The following is a 17734-nucleotide window of genomic DNA, read 5'->3' on the forward strand; positions in this document are numbered from 1 at the left end:
GAGAAAGCCCGTGCACAGCAATGAAGACCCAACGCAGCCAAAAATAAATTAAAAATAATAATGAGAATAATAAAATAGATTAAAAAAAACCAAAGTAGAGATCGAGCTATACAAGACTTGTGAGTTATGGAACTCGGGTTCTTTATGACTTTTAGGCAACATAGTCTAGACTTAACCTGGAGATCCAGCTCTGCCTCTGTCTGGGGTGTGTTTTATCGTTAGCTGCCTTGAGGGCCCACTTCCCTTGCAAATGGAAATGATTCTATTGGCCCCACCTATATCACAGGATGTTTGTAGGGAGCAAACAAGACTATCAGTATGAAGTTGGTTTGAAACGATTCAAATATCAGGGTGATGTAATATTATGAAAAAAGATCCTATGACTTGATAACAGTTAACTACATCTGAAAGCATTGTCCAAGGCCATCTATCAAATGCAAGGCCACTTAGACCAGAAGTGATTGCTTTTTCTGTTGACACTCAAAATAGTTTGCTGTATGCCTTTTTAACTGCCAAGAAGTTAGGCACTAAACATAATGCTCTGTTATTACAGCCATTTCAGTCTAGGTTTGTTTTTGATTATTTCTGCCTCTTCTCTTTATACTGACTGATTTTTTTCTTTCCAGTCAATTAATTGAAAACGTATCTTTTTTGGTAACAGTTTTATTTGAAGCATAATTCACATACCATATAATTTACTGGTTTAAAGTGTACAAGTCAATGGTTTTTAGTGTATTCAGAGTTGTGCAATCATTACCGCAGTCAATTTTAGAACATTTTTTGTCACCCCCCAAAAGAATCCTGTACCCTTTAGCAGTCACCCCCATGTCCCCTATCCCCCCAGCCCTGGAAACCACTAATCTATATTTTATCTCTATGGATGTACCTGTTCTGGATGTTTCATATAAATGGAATCACCGGTATCTGGTCTTTGGTGTCTGGCTTCTTTTATTCAGGTTTTCAAGGTTCATTCATGTTGTAACATGTATCAGTATATCATGCATTTTTAATTTTTATATTTATTTATTTGGCCACACCGCATGGCTTGTGGGATCTTAGTTCCCTGACCAGAGATTGAACCCGGGCCCTCGGCAGTGAGAGCACAGAGTCCGAACCACTGGACTGCCAGGGAATTCGCATCATTCATTTTTTAAAAAATTGTGGTAAAAATTATGTAACAGGACGTTTGCCACTTTATCCACTTTAAGTGTACAATTCAGTGGCATTAAGTTATACTCACACTGTTGTGGAACTATCACTACTACTTTCAAAACATTTTCATCACCCCAAACAGAAAACTCTGCCCATTAAGCAATGATTCTCCATTCTCCCCTCTCCCCATTTCCTGGTACTCTAATCTAATCTACTTTCTGTCTCTATGACTTTACCTATTCTAGGTATTTCATATAAGTGGAATAATACAATATTTGTCCTTTTGTGTTTGGCTTATTTCACTTAGCATAATGTTTTCAAGATTCTTCCATGTCGTAGAATATATCAGAACTTCATTCCTTTTTATGTCTGAATAATATTCCATTCATGTATATGCTACATTTTATTTATCCATTCATCTATCAATGGACATTTGGGTTATTTCCACCTTTGGGCTATTATGAGTAATGGTGCCATGGACATTCTTGTATAAGTATCTGTTTGAGGGTCTGTTTTCAGTTCTTTTGGGTATATGCCAGGAGTGGAATTGCTGGGTTATATGATAATTTTTAAAAAATATTTATTTATTTGGCTGCGTTGGGTCTTAATTGCATCACGTGGGATCTTTGTTGCAGCATGCAGGATCTTTTTCTTCGTTGCAGTGCATGGGCTTTTTGTTGCGGCGCATGTGCTTCTCTAGTTGCGTCGCGCGGGCTTAGTTGCCCCACAGCATGTGGGATCTTAGTTCCCTCATCGGGGATCGAACCCACGTCCTCTGCATTGGAAGGTGGATTTTTAACCACTGGACCACCAGGGAAGTTCCCCGATAATTCTATATTTAACTTTTGGACACTAAACTGTTTAAGCACGCACCTTTTGAATATATTTCAGTCCCCTCAAATTGTGACTATATAAATTATATGCTCATGGACTTTTATCGAGGAGTAGTCTTAGTTCTCATAGATGAGGGGAATTCTAGTGTAAGATCAGCTTCTAACTTCCAATTTAAGCACATTGAAGAATCTAATCCTTCTGCTTCCTTTCCAGCCCTGCTGCAGATTTGGATCTGAAATCCTCCTCCTCACATTCTGATCACTCCTCTGAAACCTCACTGCCTGAAGCCCGAAAGGATAAATATCGCCAGGAATTCAGCCTGCTTCAGTTGCAGACAAGTGAGTAAGTCACAGGTCGTCCTCCACTCCCAGGGTCTTTGCAGAAGGCTGCCATACTGTTGGGTGCCATTCACTGAAGGCCCATTAGGTGCCAGGCATTCAACACTTCATCTCTAATTCTCACAACAACTCTGCTGGGCAACTATTTTTATGTGTTTTGCAAAAATAAAATGCTTTTATGTAAAAACCGTAAATGTACTGTAGCAAAATACTAAAACAATAAATAAGTATGTAGAGTATAAAAACCCACACCCCAATATTCTCCAATAATCTTCCCATTCTACCCCATAGCTGTGAAGAGTTTGATATATATTCTTTGAGAATTTTGAAATGTATATATGTATGTATACGTTTATATATATGTATGTTTGTATATATATATTTATTGCTTGTAATATACCACCATATTTTCACTAGTAGAAAATAATACACAAATTATTTTCACTAGTAGAAAATAGTACACAAATTATTTTCACTCAAAGTAAATAGATCATGGACCTCTTTCTTTGTCAATACATATAGACCGGGGCTTCCCTGGTGGCACAGTGGTTGAGAGTCCGCCTGCCGATGCAGGGGACACGGGTTCGTGCCCTGGTCCAGGAAGATCCCACAGGCCGCGGAGTGGCTAGGCCCATGAGCCATGGCCACTGGGCCTGCGCGTCCGGAGGCTGTGCTCCGCAACGGGAGAGACCACAACAGTGAGAGGCCAGCGTACTGCAAAAAAAACCACAAAAAACAAAAAACATATAGACCTATGTGGCTAATACAGACCTACCCATTTTACACAGAAGGAAACTGGGGCTTGGAGAGATTCAGTCACCCATACGAGTACACGAACCTAGGAAATGAAGGGATGGGATTAGAACCCAAACTTGCTTGCCTCCAAAGCCTGTGTTCCTTCTCGGCCACCAAAGAGCACAAGAGTTTCTTAAGCAACCCTAGAGCTGTCAGGAGATCTTTTATTGTTTAAAATCACTTTAGCCATTTTACAGGAAAAGGGTCAAATGAGGAAACAGAGACACTGAGAGGTCCAGTAATTAGCCTAAGGTCTCACAGCAGCCTTTCTCCTTGGTCAAAATCATATGTACACATTTCCCTGTGTCACTGTAGTGCATGCATGTGCCACTGTTGCTGCCAACACCATGTATCATCCGGTTAAGATGCCATGGGTGTTCCAGCCCTTCCCTGGTTGATGGGCATTCTGTTCTTCCTAAACACTTATTAGAGAAAGGTTGGATTGTAGGTGGTTGTAAAACTGTCTCTGAGCTTCCTAACCCATACATCACTTCCAACCATAAAACTGGCTTTATTTTTGAAGGGGAGGGTAAAAGGGAAAAAAAGAGAGCCCTCTTAGATAGCTTTCTTCCTGCTTCCCTGCCTTTTGTGCCTAGTTCCACAGAGTCTGACACTGCCCTCGATGTAGAACCAAGGAATTATACACGTTATACACATTATAGCCAGATAGTGCCTGGGGGGCGGTTCACAGTGTTTTGTCATCCAACTACATTGTGACGCTGGGGACAGTGCTGATGGAAGGATTTCTGATGTCTTGCAGAAGATGGGCAGCGTCCTGAGTGGACATTTTACCCAAGGCTTAGCAACAACATCCACACCTACCATGTTGGAAAGCAGTGTTTCTTTAACGGGGTCTTCCTCGGCAACAGGAGGTCTCTATCAGAGAGGACGATGGACAAGTGCTTTGGGAGGAAGAAATATGGTAATGTTTTCCTCCTGGACCTTAACTGTGCAATGTTCAAAAATACTCCTGAGTCATGATTCTGCAGGCCCGGCGTCACGTGGCTGGGGGCAGCCCTGCGGGGTCACCAGGTCACCCAAGTGCAGCCAGGAAGATAGGAAAGTGAAGGGGATGGTTGGCAGATTGCACTTTTTGGCATAGAACTCACAACATATGCTGATCTACATTTTTGTTTTTCTCTGGATTTCATAAAATGCTAATGTGACATTTAAGTTATCAGATAAGTTCTCTCAGATACTTATTAATAGAAACCTCCACTGAAGTCCGAGGAAAATAATTCATGTTTTAATTAAATGCTGCCTGTCATATGCATTTAAATTGTACTTTAGATTCTCTTTTTTTTAAAGTGCATTCTTTTTTAAAAAAATTAATTAATTTATATTTCAGCTGCGTTGGGTCTTCGTTGTGGTGCGCGGGCTTCTCATTGCGGTGGTATCTCTTGTTGCGGAGCATGAGCGCCGGGCACCCAGGCTTCAGTAGTTGCAGCACGTGGGCTCAGTAGTTGTGGCACGTGGGCTCAGTAGTTGTGGCACGTGGGCTCAGTAGTTGTGGCTCACAGGCTTTAGAGCTCAGGCTCAGTAGTTGTGGCACACGGGCTTCGTTGCTCCATGGCATGTGGGATCTTCCCGGACCAGGGCTGACTTCCCACTCCAAATTGAGATGCAGCCGTAGGGTAGAACAGGAAGGATTTATTTTTTAATTTTAATTAATTAATTAATTTTGGCCACGCTGCGTGGCTTGTGGGATCGTAGTTCCCCAGCTAGGGATTGAACCCGGGCCACAGCAGTGAAAGCACGGAGTCCTAACTACCGGACCGCCATGGAATTCCCAGGAAGGATTTATTTAACTGGTTTATGTATGAAAACAACTGAGAAAAATCAAGAAGGGATTGTGTTTAGCTTTCTATTGCTTGGGCATGCTCTTGGCTATAAGTAAGAGAAAAATCAAATTATCACAGACTTAAATCATAAGATATTTATTATGTAATTAACAAGAAGCTTTGACATCTAGGTGACCTATATAGTCTGGTTGCCCAGTGATGTCATCAAAGATGTAGGCTCGTTTTGTTTCTTTTTGTGTGTGTGTTACCATTCTTCGTAGTGTTGGATTTTCTTGTCTTGATGCTTGTCACCTTATGGTCACAAGATAACTGTTGCAGTTCCAAGAATCATTTTTATATTCAAGACATGAAAAAGAAGAAAATCTCTTGTTGCCTTCCCCTTTTAGAAGGAAGGAAAAGTTTTCCCATAGGGTCCTTGGGAGACTTCCTTCCACTCGTATCTCACTGGCCAGAACTGGGCCAACTGCAAGTACGTATCAAAAGTAAATGAGAGGGCTTCGCTGGTGGCGCAGTGGTTGAGAGTCCGCCTGCCGAATCATGATGATCCAAATCCTAACCCTAACCCATCACTTCCCTCCTAACTCGAAAGTAAACATTGTCCTGAATTTTGTGTTTATTATTCCTTTTCCTTCCTCCCTCCCTCCCTCCCTCCCTCCCTTCCTTCCTTCCTTCCCTTTACTGTTTTTATTGTCTTTTCTCCCCAACTAGATAAGATTCCCTATTCTCTAACCTTGAATTTTCCAGATTAAAAAAAAAAAAAATTGGGATGCGGGTGGTATTAGCCTAGTCCTGGTTTCAAATAATAATAACAACTGCTACCATTTCTTTTTTTTTTTTTTTGGCCACGCCGTGTGGCATGTGGGATCTTAGTTACCTGACCAGGGATCGAACCCGAGCCCCCTGCAGTGGAAACGCAGAGTCTTAACTAACCACTGGACCGCCAAGGAAGTCCCCATTTCTTTTTTTTAAGCATTACATGGGTATACTATTTTTATTTATTGACGTTTAAATTTCACCATTAAACATGGAACAGAAGTATATGCCGGCCCTATGTTCATATTTTTGAAATAAAGATAAATGGACAGATAGCTTTAAGGGTGCAACATGCTAAACGTTGCACAATATATATTAAACAACTTAGATTATACCTTATACATTTAGTAGCACAAGTATAGGGATAAGCCATGCAATTGAAGGAAAAACCTGTTCAGGACTGAACACAGAGGTCCTTGGTTGCTGACGGAATCTCCCCTTGACTTCAGACTTGAGACAAACCAAGGAGTCTGTCAATATACAAAAACCACTGAATTCAGGACAAACAGTAGCCACTGGGTAGATACTAAGGAATTGGCTCTTGCTAATTTGGTTTGTGGGGACCAGTCTGAAGGGTTGGCTGGATGCTGGAAATGCTGCAGCTCAAGTCCAGGATCTGTAGATTAGAAGAGCAGTCTAGAGACAGAATGGTTAGTGCATTCTTCAAAAAGCTCTGGTTTTCCAAACAAGTTCCTAGGATACTTTCCCCAAACAGGGTGCTACCATTTCTTGAGTGCTGATTATGTATACAGGTTTTTCTCATTCAGTACTCATGATAGCTATGCAAAGTAGACATTTGAAATAAACAGTTTATAAATGAGGATTTTAAGGCTTAGGGAAGTTAAACTGCTCAAGGGCATAGAACTAGAAATTGCAGAATTGAATTTGGACTCAGGCGTGACTGATTTCACAGTTCAAGCCCTTCTCACCACTTCTTGTTGTCACCTGACCTTTACTTGTCAGTACCCTGGTTTGGGTTTCTAAAGATAGGGGTCACTCCACTCTCCTTGCTTTGAATCCTCAGCATTTCATCCTCAGGAAGCACTCAAGGTACAGATGTAGTTGATGTTATTTCCCTGCACTTAAGAGCTAATAAAAAGTTTAGCTGAAGAGTCTTAGCTATTGAAAAGGGTTTTGAAAGAGTAAAAAATAGAAAATTAAAAAAATCAAGTACTCCAGTAACTCAAGTACTTCCACCAATTATGCAGATGGCTTTTCTGAGTTAGCTAAAGAAATCTGGGCAGGTAGGAAACAGCTTATTAAAAATCTTCCCCAGCTCTCCCTTTGGCTTGTATCTTGTGGGTACAGGTGAATGGAACAATATCAAAACAAGCATTTAAAAATTGAAAAGAGGGTCCTGTTCATTGGGTGTGTGAGCAGAGAAGGAGGTTGTGCTTCCAGCCATGCATCCTTGCTTCTGATCCCAAGGTGGTTAGTCTTGCAGTCCAGGATTATTCCCTTAGGAGATGCATCTGGTGTAAGAGGTGCAGGTTTAAACGACCATCCTGTACCAGGCTGACTCCATGTGGTTAGTTACTTATTCCTGGGGCATTGGAAGCGGCTGGGTTGGGTGTCAGAGCATGGGCTGAGGAAGCAGTGTTTGCTCAGCATCAGTAGACTTTTTCGTGACTCCTCTTCACCAGGAAGGCCACCTCCTACTGCTACACTACCCTAGTCTTTGAGTCAGCAGGAGTAGCAGAGCCCTTATTAGTTGATTTCCTCCTGAGACCCAGTCGGAGAGGCAGAGCCCCAATTACAGCTGCTAATCCCGGAGGGATTCAGGGATTCAAAGTGCACTAATGTTCAGGAATGAAAAGATTTCAAGTCAGAGTTCATGCTAATCATTTCAGATACTTTTGATTCACCATTCATTTTAAACCAAAACATCCCATCCAAACCTAAGCTATTCTTCTTTCCCAGGGTGAGGTAATCATAACAACACCTTTTATTAATTAATTTATTTATTTTTGCTGTGTTGGGTCTTCGTTTCTGTGCGAGGGCTTTCTCTAGTTGTGGCAAGTGGGGGCCACTCTTCATCGCGGTGCACGGGCCTCTCACTATCATGGCCTCTCTTGTTGCGGAGCACAGGCTCCAGACGCGCAGGCTCAGTAGTTGTGGCTCACGGGCCTAGCTGCTCTGCGGCATGTGGGATCCTCCCAGACCAGGGCTCGAACCCGTGTCCCCTGCCTTGGCAGGCAGATTCTCAACCATTGCGCCACCAGGGAAGCCCAACAGCACCTTTTAAAAAATGTCTCAAACATAGGCTTGCACTTTATTTGTTTTTTTAAATCTCTTTTATTAAAATTTATTTTTAATTTTAATTTAATTTTAGGCTCACACTTTTCATCTCCTCAAGGCGAGACAATCACAAACAGAACATTAAGATACCTATATGTACCTCATAATAAAACACTAAATTATCCTGTTTCCATTGTCATGTCAATTCTTACAGCAAATCTGTGGATCATCTTCAGCCCTTTTTATGATTTTGTTTTCAAACACCATTCACAGTTATTGATCCCAGGAATGGAATCCCAAAGGTAACTCCAGGAGATAATCCATATACGTATCCAGAACAGAGTAAAGGCTTCCACAAAGCAGGATCAACTCTCCCACCAGGGAATTTTTCAATGTAAGTGTATGTTAATACTAGGGTTATTTTGTTAACTTTAAAGGAATTGTATTTCTTTCCACTACATATAAATTATATTTTACAAGGGGTGAATCTCAACAAGACATATTTGGTGAGAATTTCTAAAAAAATCTGTACCTAGTTCCTTAGTGTATGCACAAGTACATATGTGTAATTGAAATCATACACAGGATCTTGACTACAAAAAGGTCGTTGTTAATTTTGTTCCTGTTATTATCAACAAATATGAAGACTTCAGTTTTCATACTGAATCAGATTGTTGGTTAGTGACTACTGTTTGGATTGACTTGTACTTGCAACTCAGCATTGAGGAGAAATAGAGGGTCATTAAATTAAAAGAGAAAACAGTTGGTATAGTACATTAAAAATATTTTAAAAAATCAATCATGTTCCAAAGAAAACAAAACCACTAATTTGAAAAGATACATGCACCCCAATGTTCATAGCAGCATTATTTACAATAGCCAAGATATGGAAGCAACCTAAGTGTCCATCAGCAGATGGATGGATAAAGAAGATGTGGTGTATGTATACAATGGAATATTACTGGGCTGTAAAAAAGAACGAAACTTTTGCCATTTGCAACAACATGGATGAACTTGGAGGGTATTATGCTTAGTGAAATAAGTCAGACAGAGAAAGACAAATACTGTATGATATCACTTATATGTGGAATCTAAAAAGTAAAACAAACTAGTAAATATAACAAAACAGAAACAGACTCACAGATACAGGGAAAAAACTAGTAGTTACTAGTGGGAGGGGGAGGGGCAAGACAGAGGTGGGGATTAAGAGGTACAAACTACTATGTATAAAATAGATAAGCTACAAGGACATATTGTACAGTACAGGGAATATAACTGACATTTAATAAGGACTATAAATGGAGTATAACCCTTAAAAATTGTGAATCCCTATGTATACACCTTAAACATATTGTAAATCAACTATACCTCAACAAAAATTAATCATGTTTGTTTTAATGATGTTTACTAAAAATGGTAAAAAAATAATAAGAATTATGGCCCTTAACAGTTTTGAAGCCCATATGTAACAATTAAAACCAGAAAATAAGACATTTTATTGAACACAATGATGCATTGATCTCTTTGCCATAGAAACCATACCAATCTTATGGTTGCCTTTTCTGTTTTTCAGAATGCCTTATGAAAAGAAATTTGATACATTTATTCCACTTGAGCCTCTTCCACAAATTCCCAAGTGAGTTCTCTCAGCATGTTTCATATTATCCTATCTTTATGAAAATATCAATTGTTTATTTTCTCCTATGGAGGAGCTCATAGACACCTAACACGTAGGGACCTTTTGAATCCCAGCAGGTGGGTGAGGCAGTTTGAATGGAGGGTTTTTGGTTTCGAAGGTCAAGTGTCTGTGGAGTCTGGCAGCTGGGCTGCTCACATCTTCAACAGGTATGATTGACAAATACCAGATGCCATGTGTAGTCCTAGGTGTGCACTGTGAGGGGTTTGACGTGGCGCAAAAAGTCAGGGTCGCTGCTTTCCAAAACATAAGAGTTTGTTAGAAAAGACAGGGCTTTCCCTGGTGGGGCAGTGGTTGAGAGTCCGCCTGCCCATGCAGGGGACACGGGTTCGAGCTCTGGTCCAGGAAGATCCCATATGCCACAGAGCAACTAAGCCCGTGTGCCACAACTACTGAGCCTGCGCTCTAGAGCCTCAGAGCCACAACTACTGAAGTTCCACGCACCTAGAGGCCGTGCTCTACAAGAGAAGCCACCGCAATGAGAAGCCCATGCACCGCGACGAAGAGTAGCCCCTTCTCACCACAATTAGAGAAAGCTTGCGCACAGCAATGAAGACCTAATGTAGCCAAAAATAAATAAATAAATAAATTTATTTAAAAAAAAAAAGAAGAAAAGAAAGGCATATGCTTAAATGAGTGCAGCCAGGGAGGACGGTTAGAGTTTGAAGAGGTAGAGAGCAAGCTATTGGAGTATTTCTGTATTTGAGGGAAGTATCATTCCTCTGATCTTATATGTTAGCTCAGCTCCATTCTGAACCTTATACATTTTGATATGCAGGTTATCCTTATTTTTTGAAGAATTCTGCAGTTCCCATTGGTACTTTCCTTTTGGTTAAAGAATTCCTTAATAGAGAGATTTTGAATTTCCAGGTAGGAGAGCTTTTTGGTTTTTATTTTGTAATTCATTTTTACTTTTATCACCTTGTGATCAGAAAATATTGTTTTTATTATTTTTACTCTATGGAACTTATCAAAATTTTCCCTGTGATCTAATATACGTTCGATTTTGGGACTCTCTCAGCATGCATTTGAAAGTACATTCTATTTCATCAGTATGCGAAGTTAGATACATACCCAGAAGATTTATCTTATTGATTATTCTGTTTAGTCCCTATATTTTCTTACTCATTTTTGTCCACTCGGACCAAGAGTTGTTGTGTTATAATGTCCCAATATTAGTGTGTTTCTATCTTTACTGTTTTTTTTATAGATTTCTTTTTTTTCAAATAAATAAATTTATTTATTTATTTATTTTTGGCTGCGCTGGGTCTTCGCTGATGCATGCGGGCTTTCTCTAGTTGCAGAGAGCGGGGGCTAATTTTTGTTGCAGTGCGCAGGCTTCTTGTTGCAGAGCACGGGCTCTAGGCGCGCAGGCTTCAGTAGTTGTGGCTCGCGGGCTCCAGAGTGCCGGCTCAGCAGTTGTGGCGCATGAGCTTGGATGCTCCGTGGCATGTGGGATCCTCCGACCAGGGTTCGAACCCATGTCCCCTGCATTGGCAGGCGGATTCTTAACCACTGCGCACAGAGTCTTAATCACTAGACCGCCAGGGAAGTCTGTCGTCCTTCTTTTCTTACTTGGGCTTCTACTATTGGGTTGTCAGCTTTAAATGATAACCGTTACTCCCACCTATTGCTATGTGTGGTAATACTCCAGCAGGTTTATCAGGGTATTTTCTCAATCGTGATGCACTTCTCCCTAAAAACATGAAAATTTTAGCTGCCAAAAGATGAAAACATTCTTCGTCTTTCTGCTCTGACTCATCCCAGGAACCTCACTTCCTGGTACCTCTCGGAACCCACACACTGCAGCCCAGCATATGCCCTTTCAAATCTCAACAGACCTGGGGGGACGCTGGGTGTCTGTATTAGCTGAGGTCCCGGCAGAAAGCAGAAGGCACACTCAGGTGGGATTCTGAAGACAGTTTAATGAAAGGACTGTTTACCAGTGTGTGAGCAGGTTGAGGAAACTCACATGGGAGGGCGGAGCACCCAGGGGCTCCCACCAGTGGGAAGCTCTTACTGCTCCTAGATCTGAACAGCAGGAGGAGGGCCCATGGTTCATAGAGCAGCAGGAGAAGGAGAAGGGCTGTCTGAAAGGACCTGCGGCAGAGGAGAATACAGCGGCTCCAGAACTGGGGTACCTCAGGAGATAGGGCGGGAGCTCAATAAGACATACCCACACCTCTGTCTTTCCACCTTCTGATCTCCTGTTGGTGCCTCCCATTAGCCAAGCCCAGCTCAAAGGTGGGGGCAGGGAGGAGTCAAGGTGATGCAGGCTACTGGGGTCAACGTCTTGGGTAGAGAGGGATACAAAAGAGATCTGGGTTTGGGGCAGGGGCAAATGGTGAAGACTAACACGGTGTTTGATTTTGATTCCTTGCAGCATGGGAGGCCTTCTTACTTTTGGAGGATGTAGTGCCTTGTCTGCTGAAGGTGTTTGTAAATTTTGCATCAGACAAACTCAACCCAGGGTGTTGTTTTCTTCCCACAGCTTGCCTTTCCGGGTGAAGGAGAAGGCCAACAAGCTGAAGAATGAGATAAGAGAAGTTGAAGAGCTTGACAGTTGGCAGCCAGCGGTCCCCTTGCTACAGAGTTTGCTACCTGTTGGTGGGTCAAAGAACCTTCAAAAAGTAGCATAGGGCTTCCCTGGTGGCGCAGTGGTTGAGAGTCCGCCTGCCGATGCAGGGGACACCGGTTCGTGCCCCGGTCCGGGAGGATCCCACATGCCACGGAGCGGCTGGGCCCGTGAGCCATGGCCGCTGGGCCTGCGCGTCTGGAGGCTGTGCTCCACAATGGGAGAGGCCACAACAGTGAGAGGCCCATGTACCGCCAAAAAAAAAAAAAATGTAGCATAAAAACTGGAGGCAAGCCCAGAAGAGCAGGCTTTTGAGAGGCTTCACAGTGGAGACGAGAGAGACAGAGAGCCTCTCCCAGAGTGGATGGTGCCCTTTGCCCCGAGATGGCCCTTGGGCAGATGTCGTGGCCGTGTGTCACCTTGTGTGGTTGAGAACTGTTAGTCTTGTAATGGAGCACAGCCTTTAACTCCGTGCCTCTATCCACAGGTTCTTTGGACTTTCCAAGACAATCCTGAACAGGAACAGGCCCAGGAAGCAGGCACCGACTGTCCTCTGGAGAGCCTTTTCCTGTTAATTGCTTCTGTTGGTGCGACTGTTCTAAATCAAATGTTTGACTTGGATGCAGAATCACTGTGTTTTGCCTCTTTTAACTTTTTTGTTTTAGCGGCGCTGCCCGGCTTGTGGGATCTTAGTTCCCCGACCAGGGATTGAACCGGGGCCCTCGGCAGTGAAAGTGCAGAGTCCTAACCACTGGACCGCCAGGGAATTCCCTTAAGTTTATATTTTGAAAACTTTCAAACTGATAGAAAAGTTGCGAGAATCGTACAATAAACAGACACCTACATATTCTTCACCTAGAGTCTACAATTAACATTTGTCCAGAGTTGTACACATTCTCTTTTTCTCATATTATTACTATTATTATTTTGCTCAATTATTACTATCAGTTTTGGTAAATATATTTATTTATTTTTGGCTGCGTTGGGCCCTCGTTGCTGTGCATGGGCTTTCTCTAGTTGTGGCGAGCAGGGGCTACTCCTCGTTGCGGTGCACGGGCTTCTCGTTGCAGCAGCTTCTTTTGTTGTGGAGCATGGGCTCTAGGCGCGCGGGCTTCAGTAGTTGTGGCACGCAGGCTCAGTAGTTGTGGCTCATGGGCTCTAGAGTGCAGGCTCAGTGGTTGTGGCGCACGGGCTTAGTTGCTCTGTGGCACGTGGGATCTTCCCAGACCAGGGCTCAAACCCGTGTCCCCTGCATTGGCAGGCAGATTCTTAACCACTGCGCCACCAGGGAAGTCCCTCCTCAATTATTTGAGAGTGAGCGGCAGACATCATAACCCTTTACTCCTACATACCTATATACTTCAGTAGGTATCTCCTAAGGTCAAGGGTAATCTTGTGGTTCACTGAGAACCTGATAGCTGTGCGGGGCTGACACCTGGGACATCTAGGAGTGCCCATCTGAGTGCAGGGCACCACTTGGTCCTGCCCAGCCCCTGATGAGACCAGGGCTGCCGCCTCCACTGGGTCTTTGGACTCATTTCCTCTCCCTTGACCAGCCTTGACCTTGGCTGGTTTGGCCACACATTGCCCCCTGCCTTGGCCCCTCTCACATCTTTATGCCCTGTGACTTTTCTTCCTGTCTGGGCCTGAAACGCACTGAACAGCCCCCATCCCTTGCAGTAAGGAGCTCTGACCCTGATTTAGCACATCTACTGGCCAAGTTCCCAGTGGACTCTGGGGAAGGACTGGGAGCCCATTGTCCTGGAGTTGTCCTTCCAACACTGGGGAACTCCAGGAGGGGTTGTGGCCTGAGCCTCCCTGGGGGATGGGGCGGCCACTACTGACTTGAAGAGTCAACACTGAGGCTCCCAAACCTGGACTTTGTAAGAAATACATGCAAATTAAACATTTCTTGGTGCACATGGAGGGACCCTGCCTCATATCAAAAAAGAAGTCAAAAATCCCAATGGCTTGTTTTCCGAGGAAATGTGTATGTTTCTACCAAGTACGGAGAGGGTGTGAGGGCACCTTCCAGTGGTGATGGTGTGAGCATGGGAGTTATCATCTGGCTAGAAATGTGTTCTATTGGCTGAGCGCAGTGTGGGCTGGAGGAAAAACCAGGGTTCTCTAGGAAAGGGAGGACAAAAGGAATGCATGAGTCACAATTATACTAAAATTCACTTGCTGTTTATTTGAAATTCAAATTTTACTGGGATTTAACTGGTATTTTAATTTGCTCGATCTGGAAACTTACAGCACAGGTGGACAAAGGAGATGGATTGGAGGGCTACCTAGGAGATAAAATTGGCAAGACTCTGGAATGACTTGGATGTGGGTGGGAGGAAGTTATGGGGGAAGGAAAAGTGGCAATAGGTGGATGGTGGTGCTGTTGCCAGGGCAACATATAGTGTCTAGCCCATGTGGTGGCTTCATACACCTAGAGAAAGATGCTCTCTTGGTGGACACAGTCCCGTGGACGCATTGCCTGGTGAGCAATGTACAAGCTAGATTTCAGCCCCCACTTTTCCCTTATGCAATGAACCCTTTACACAACCATACACGCCAGTCCTGTGCTATCCCTTGAAATAAGGAATGCTGGAGAAGTATAGGTTTTCTAGGGGCAGCTCTTTTTTTTTGGCAGCACTGCAAGGCTTGTAGAATCTTAGTTCCCCAACCAGGGATTGAACCCGGGCCCTGGGCAGTGAAAGCGTGGAGTCCTAACCACTGGACAGCCAGGGAATTCCTGAGGGCTCAATTTTTGGAAGATGAATTTGAGAAACCTGTGACACACCCAAGCGGAACTGTCCAGTATGCAACTGGGCTTATGAGTCTGGGGTCTGGTATATGAGTGTGGAAAAAAAAAGTCTCCTGTGAGAAATGTAAATCCCAAGCCTGTGCCCTGTGGATGCAGGGTTAGTTGTAAATGACTTGATTGGAATATTGATCCTAAACTGAGAAATGAGCTCACAAACACTCTTGAATCTCTGGGGCCGGACAATAAGCATAGTCTCTTTGGGAACACTTCCCCACCCCAGGGCACAGGGGACTCCCCAGAAATAACAACCATGAAGATGAGTACCTGAGAAAAAAAATTACAAGCTACAACTGGACTCACCACAAGGGAGTATCAGTAGGTGAGACTCAAGCCAATTTAGATGATTAACCATGGTTAGCATTATGGTATGAATTACCAGCATTTAGGGTGCATGGAATTCCATTTTGTAGTAACTGGACACCAAGATATTAGTTTTTCCTAACACTAGCTGAGGAGTTTCTAAATGGGAGAGGGCCTTATGGGTGGCAATCTGGTGGATGCGGGCAGGGCTGGAGGACCTGTCTTGAAATTGTATTTGCAAAGCAGCGCAATATTTCTACTTAAATTCCATATCCTTATTTGGGGAGATGATGAAGATGATGAGGGTGGCTAGCCCCAGCTCCTCGCCATCCCTTGGTGTTGTCACAGGCTTTTGACTCTAATTTTAGCCCTTTCTTGCACAGTTTCGTTTTATTTATTTATTTATTTGTTCATGTCAGGTCTTAGTTGCAGCACAAGGGCTTCTCTCTAGTTGTGGCACACGGGCTTTAGAGTGCGCGGGCTCAGTAGTTGCAGTGCGTGGTCTTAGTTGCCCCATGGCGTGTGGGATCTTAGTTCCCCAACTAGGGATCGAACCCGCATTCCCTGCATTGGAAGGCGGATTCTTAACCACTGGACCATCAGGGAAGTCCCCTGCACAGTTTCTTGTTGGTAAAAAACTGGACAAGATGGAAACTAGAATTTCGATTAGACATGCAGTCTGCGTGTTCAAGGGTGCCTTGGGGGACTTTTGACAGGGCTGCTCTGTCCTAATGGGCAGGTTGTAAAACGCATGCCCCTAAGGGGGTGCAATTTGTATCATAGGCATGGGAGAGCTAATTTTCTTGTAGTAAGTGTCTTGTTTTCAAAACATCAGTATTTTGTGACAATTTTCCAGCAGGTGTCAATAAAGTGTCTTGAGGAAGGGGCACTTTTTCTATTTGGTGAAAAGGTGACATGGAGGGGGTGTAAAGGTGGTGCTGAGTGGGAAGGAGAAGCCATCATCATGGGCTTTTGGAATGTTAGATCAGAAATGGCTCTTCAGGGCTTCCCTGGTGGCGCAGTGGTTGAGAGTCCGCCTGCCGATGCAGGGGACACGGGTTCGTGCCCCGGTCCGGGAAGATCCCACATGCCGCGGAGTGGCTGGGCCCGTGAGCCATGGCCACTGAGCCTGTGCATCCGGAGCCTGTGCTCTGCAACGGGAGAGGCCACAACAGTGAGAGGCCCGTGTACCGTAAAAAAAAAAAAAAAAAAAAAGAAAGAAATGGCTCTTCAGAGAGGACCGGTTCAACTCTGGATGTGTTAGGAATCTGGCTTACAGATAACAGATACCCAATTCCAACTGACTGAAGCCAAAAGGGGAACTAATCATTGGAACTCAAGGACAGGAGGCTTCCCTGGTGGTACAGTGGTTAAGAATCCTCCTGCCAATGCAGGGGACACAGGTTCGAGCCCTGGTCCAGGAAGATCCCACATGCCACAGAGCAACTAAGCCCGTGCGCCACAACTACTGAGCCTGCGCTCTAGAGCCCATGCTCTGCAACGAGAGAAGCCACCACAATGAGAAGCCTGTGCACCGCGATGAAGAGTAGCCCCTGCTCCCCACAACGAGAGAAGGCCCATGCGCGGCAATGAAGACCCAACGCAGCCAAAAAAAAAAAAAAAGTAGCCCCCACTCGTAACTAGAGAAAGCCTGCGCGCAGCAACGAAGACCCAATGCAGCCAAAAATAAATAAATAAATTTTAAAAAGTAAGAAAACAGTAGATTGTAAAATAATATTAAAAAAACAACAACAACTCAAGGACAGGGATGCACCAAGGACAGAGGAACATATTGGATCCAGGGACAGTGGTGCAGCCAAGACCTACCTCTGTCTTTCTGTACTCTCCTCTCTGCTCCTCTCAATGCACCTGGGACCTGCTTTCTTCCTTTCTTAGTCTACGTTGTACAAAACATGGTGGCAGGCAACTCCTGGGCTTCACATGTTAGAGATTCATTGGCCAGCAGAGAGACTGGCTTCTTCTAGGTTTCAGTGTCAAAATTCCTGGGGAGGAGACTTAATTGGTTCAACTTTGATCAGATCAATCAAATGGCCAGTGTGTGTGTGTGTGTGTGTGTGTGTGTGTGTGTGTGAGAGAGAGAGAGAGAGAGAGAGAGACAGAGAGACAGAGAGACAGAGAGAGAGACACTTGTAACCACTGTAGCTGAGTGCATGTTGGGGGTGGGGTTGGCAGGAAGTAATGGTCACACATTCTACAGAGAAGCATTATCTCTGGACCTCCGTCCAGAGACAGAAAATATGGCTTGTCACCAGAACACACACATCTGTGTGTTCTTCATAATCTAACACTGTCCTCTCAACAAACTAGTGATTTTATTGCTACAATTTTCCATTTCAAGGAAAAACAGTATATATA

At 43.8% G+C, this 17734-nt stretch overlaps 1 protein-coding gene across 1 annotated transcript in view; it reads left to right on the forward strand.

The window, feature by feature from the left end:
- SPATS1 (spermatogenesis associated serine rich 1) overlaps positions 1–12307 on the forward strand; it is a 53139-nt gene extending 40832 nt beyond the window's left edge. Inside the window, exons 5-9 of the mRNA XM_024766337.1 lie at positions 2200–2324; positions 3880–4041; positions 8246–8366; positions 9546–9608; positions 12160–12307. Coding sequence (XP_024622105.1) covers positions 2200–2324; positions 3880–4041; positions 8246–8366; positions 9546–9608; positions 12160–12307 — 619 coding nt within the window. The remainder of the gene's footprint in view (positions 1–2199; positions 2325–3879; positions 4042–8245; positions 8367–9545; positions 9609–12159) is intronic.
- The last annotated feature ends 5427 nt before the right edge of the window (positions 12308–17734 follow it).

Source organism: Neophocaena asiaeorientalis, unplaced genomic scaffold, assembly GCF_003031525.2.
Source record: "Neophocaena asiaeorientalis asiaeorientalis breed wild unplaced genomic scaffold, Neophocaena_asiaeorientalis_V1.1 scaffold46, whole genome shotgun sequence".
Lineage (NCBI taxonomy): Eukaryota > Metazoa > Chordata > Mammalia > Artiodactyla > Phocoenidae > Neophocaena > Neophocaena asiaeorientalis.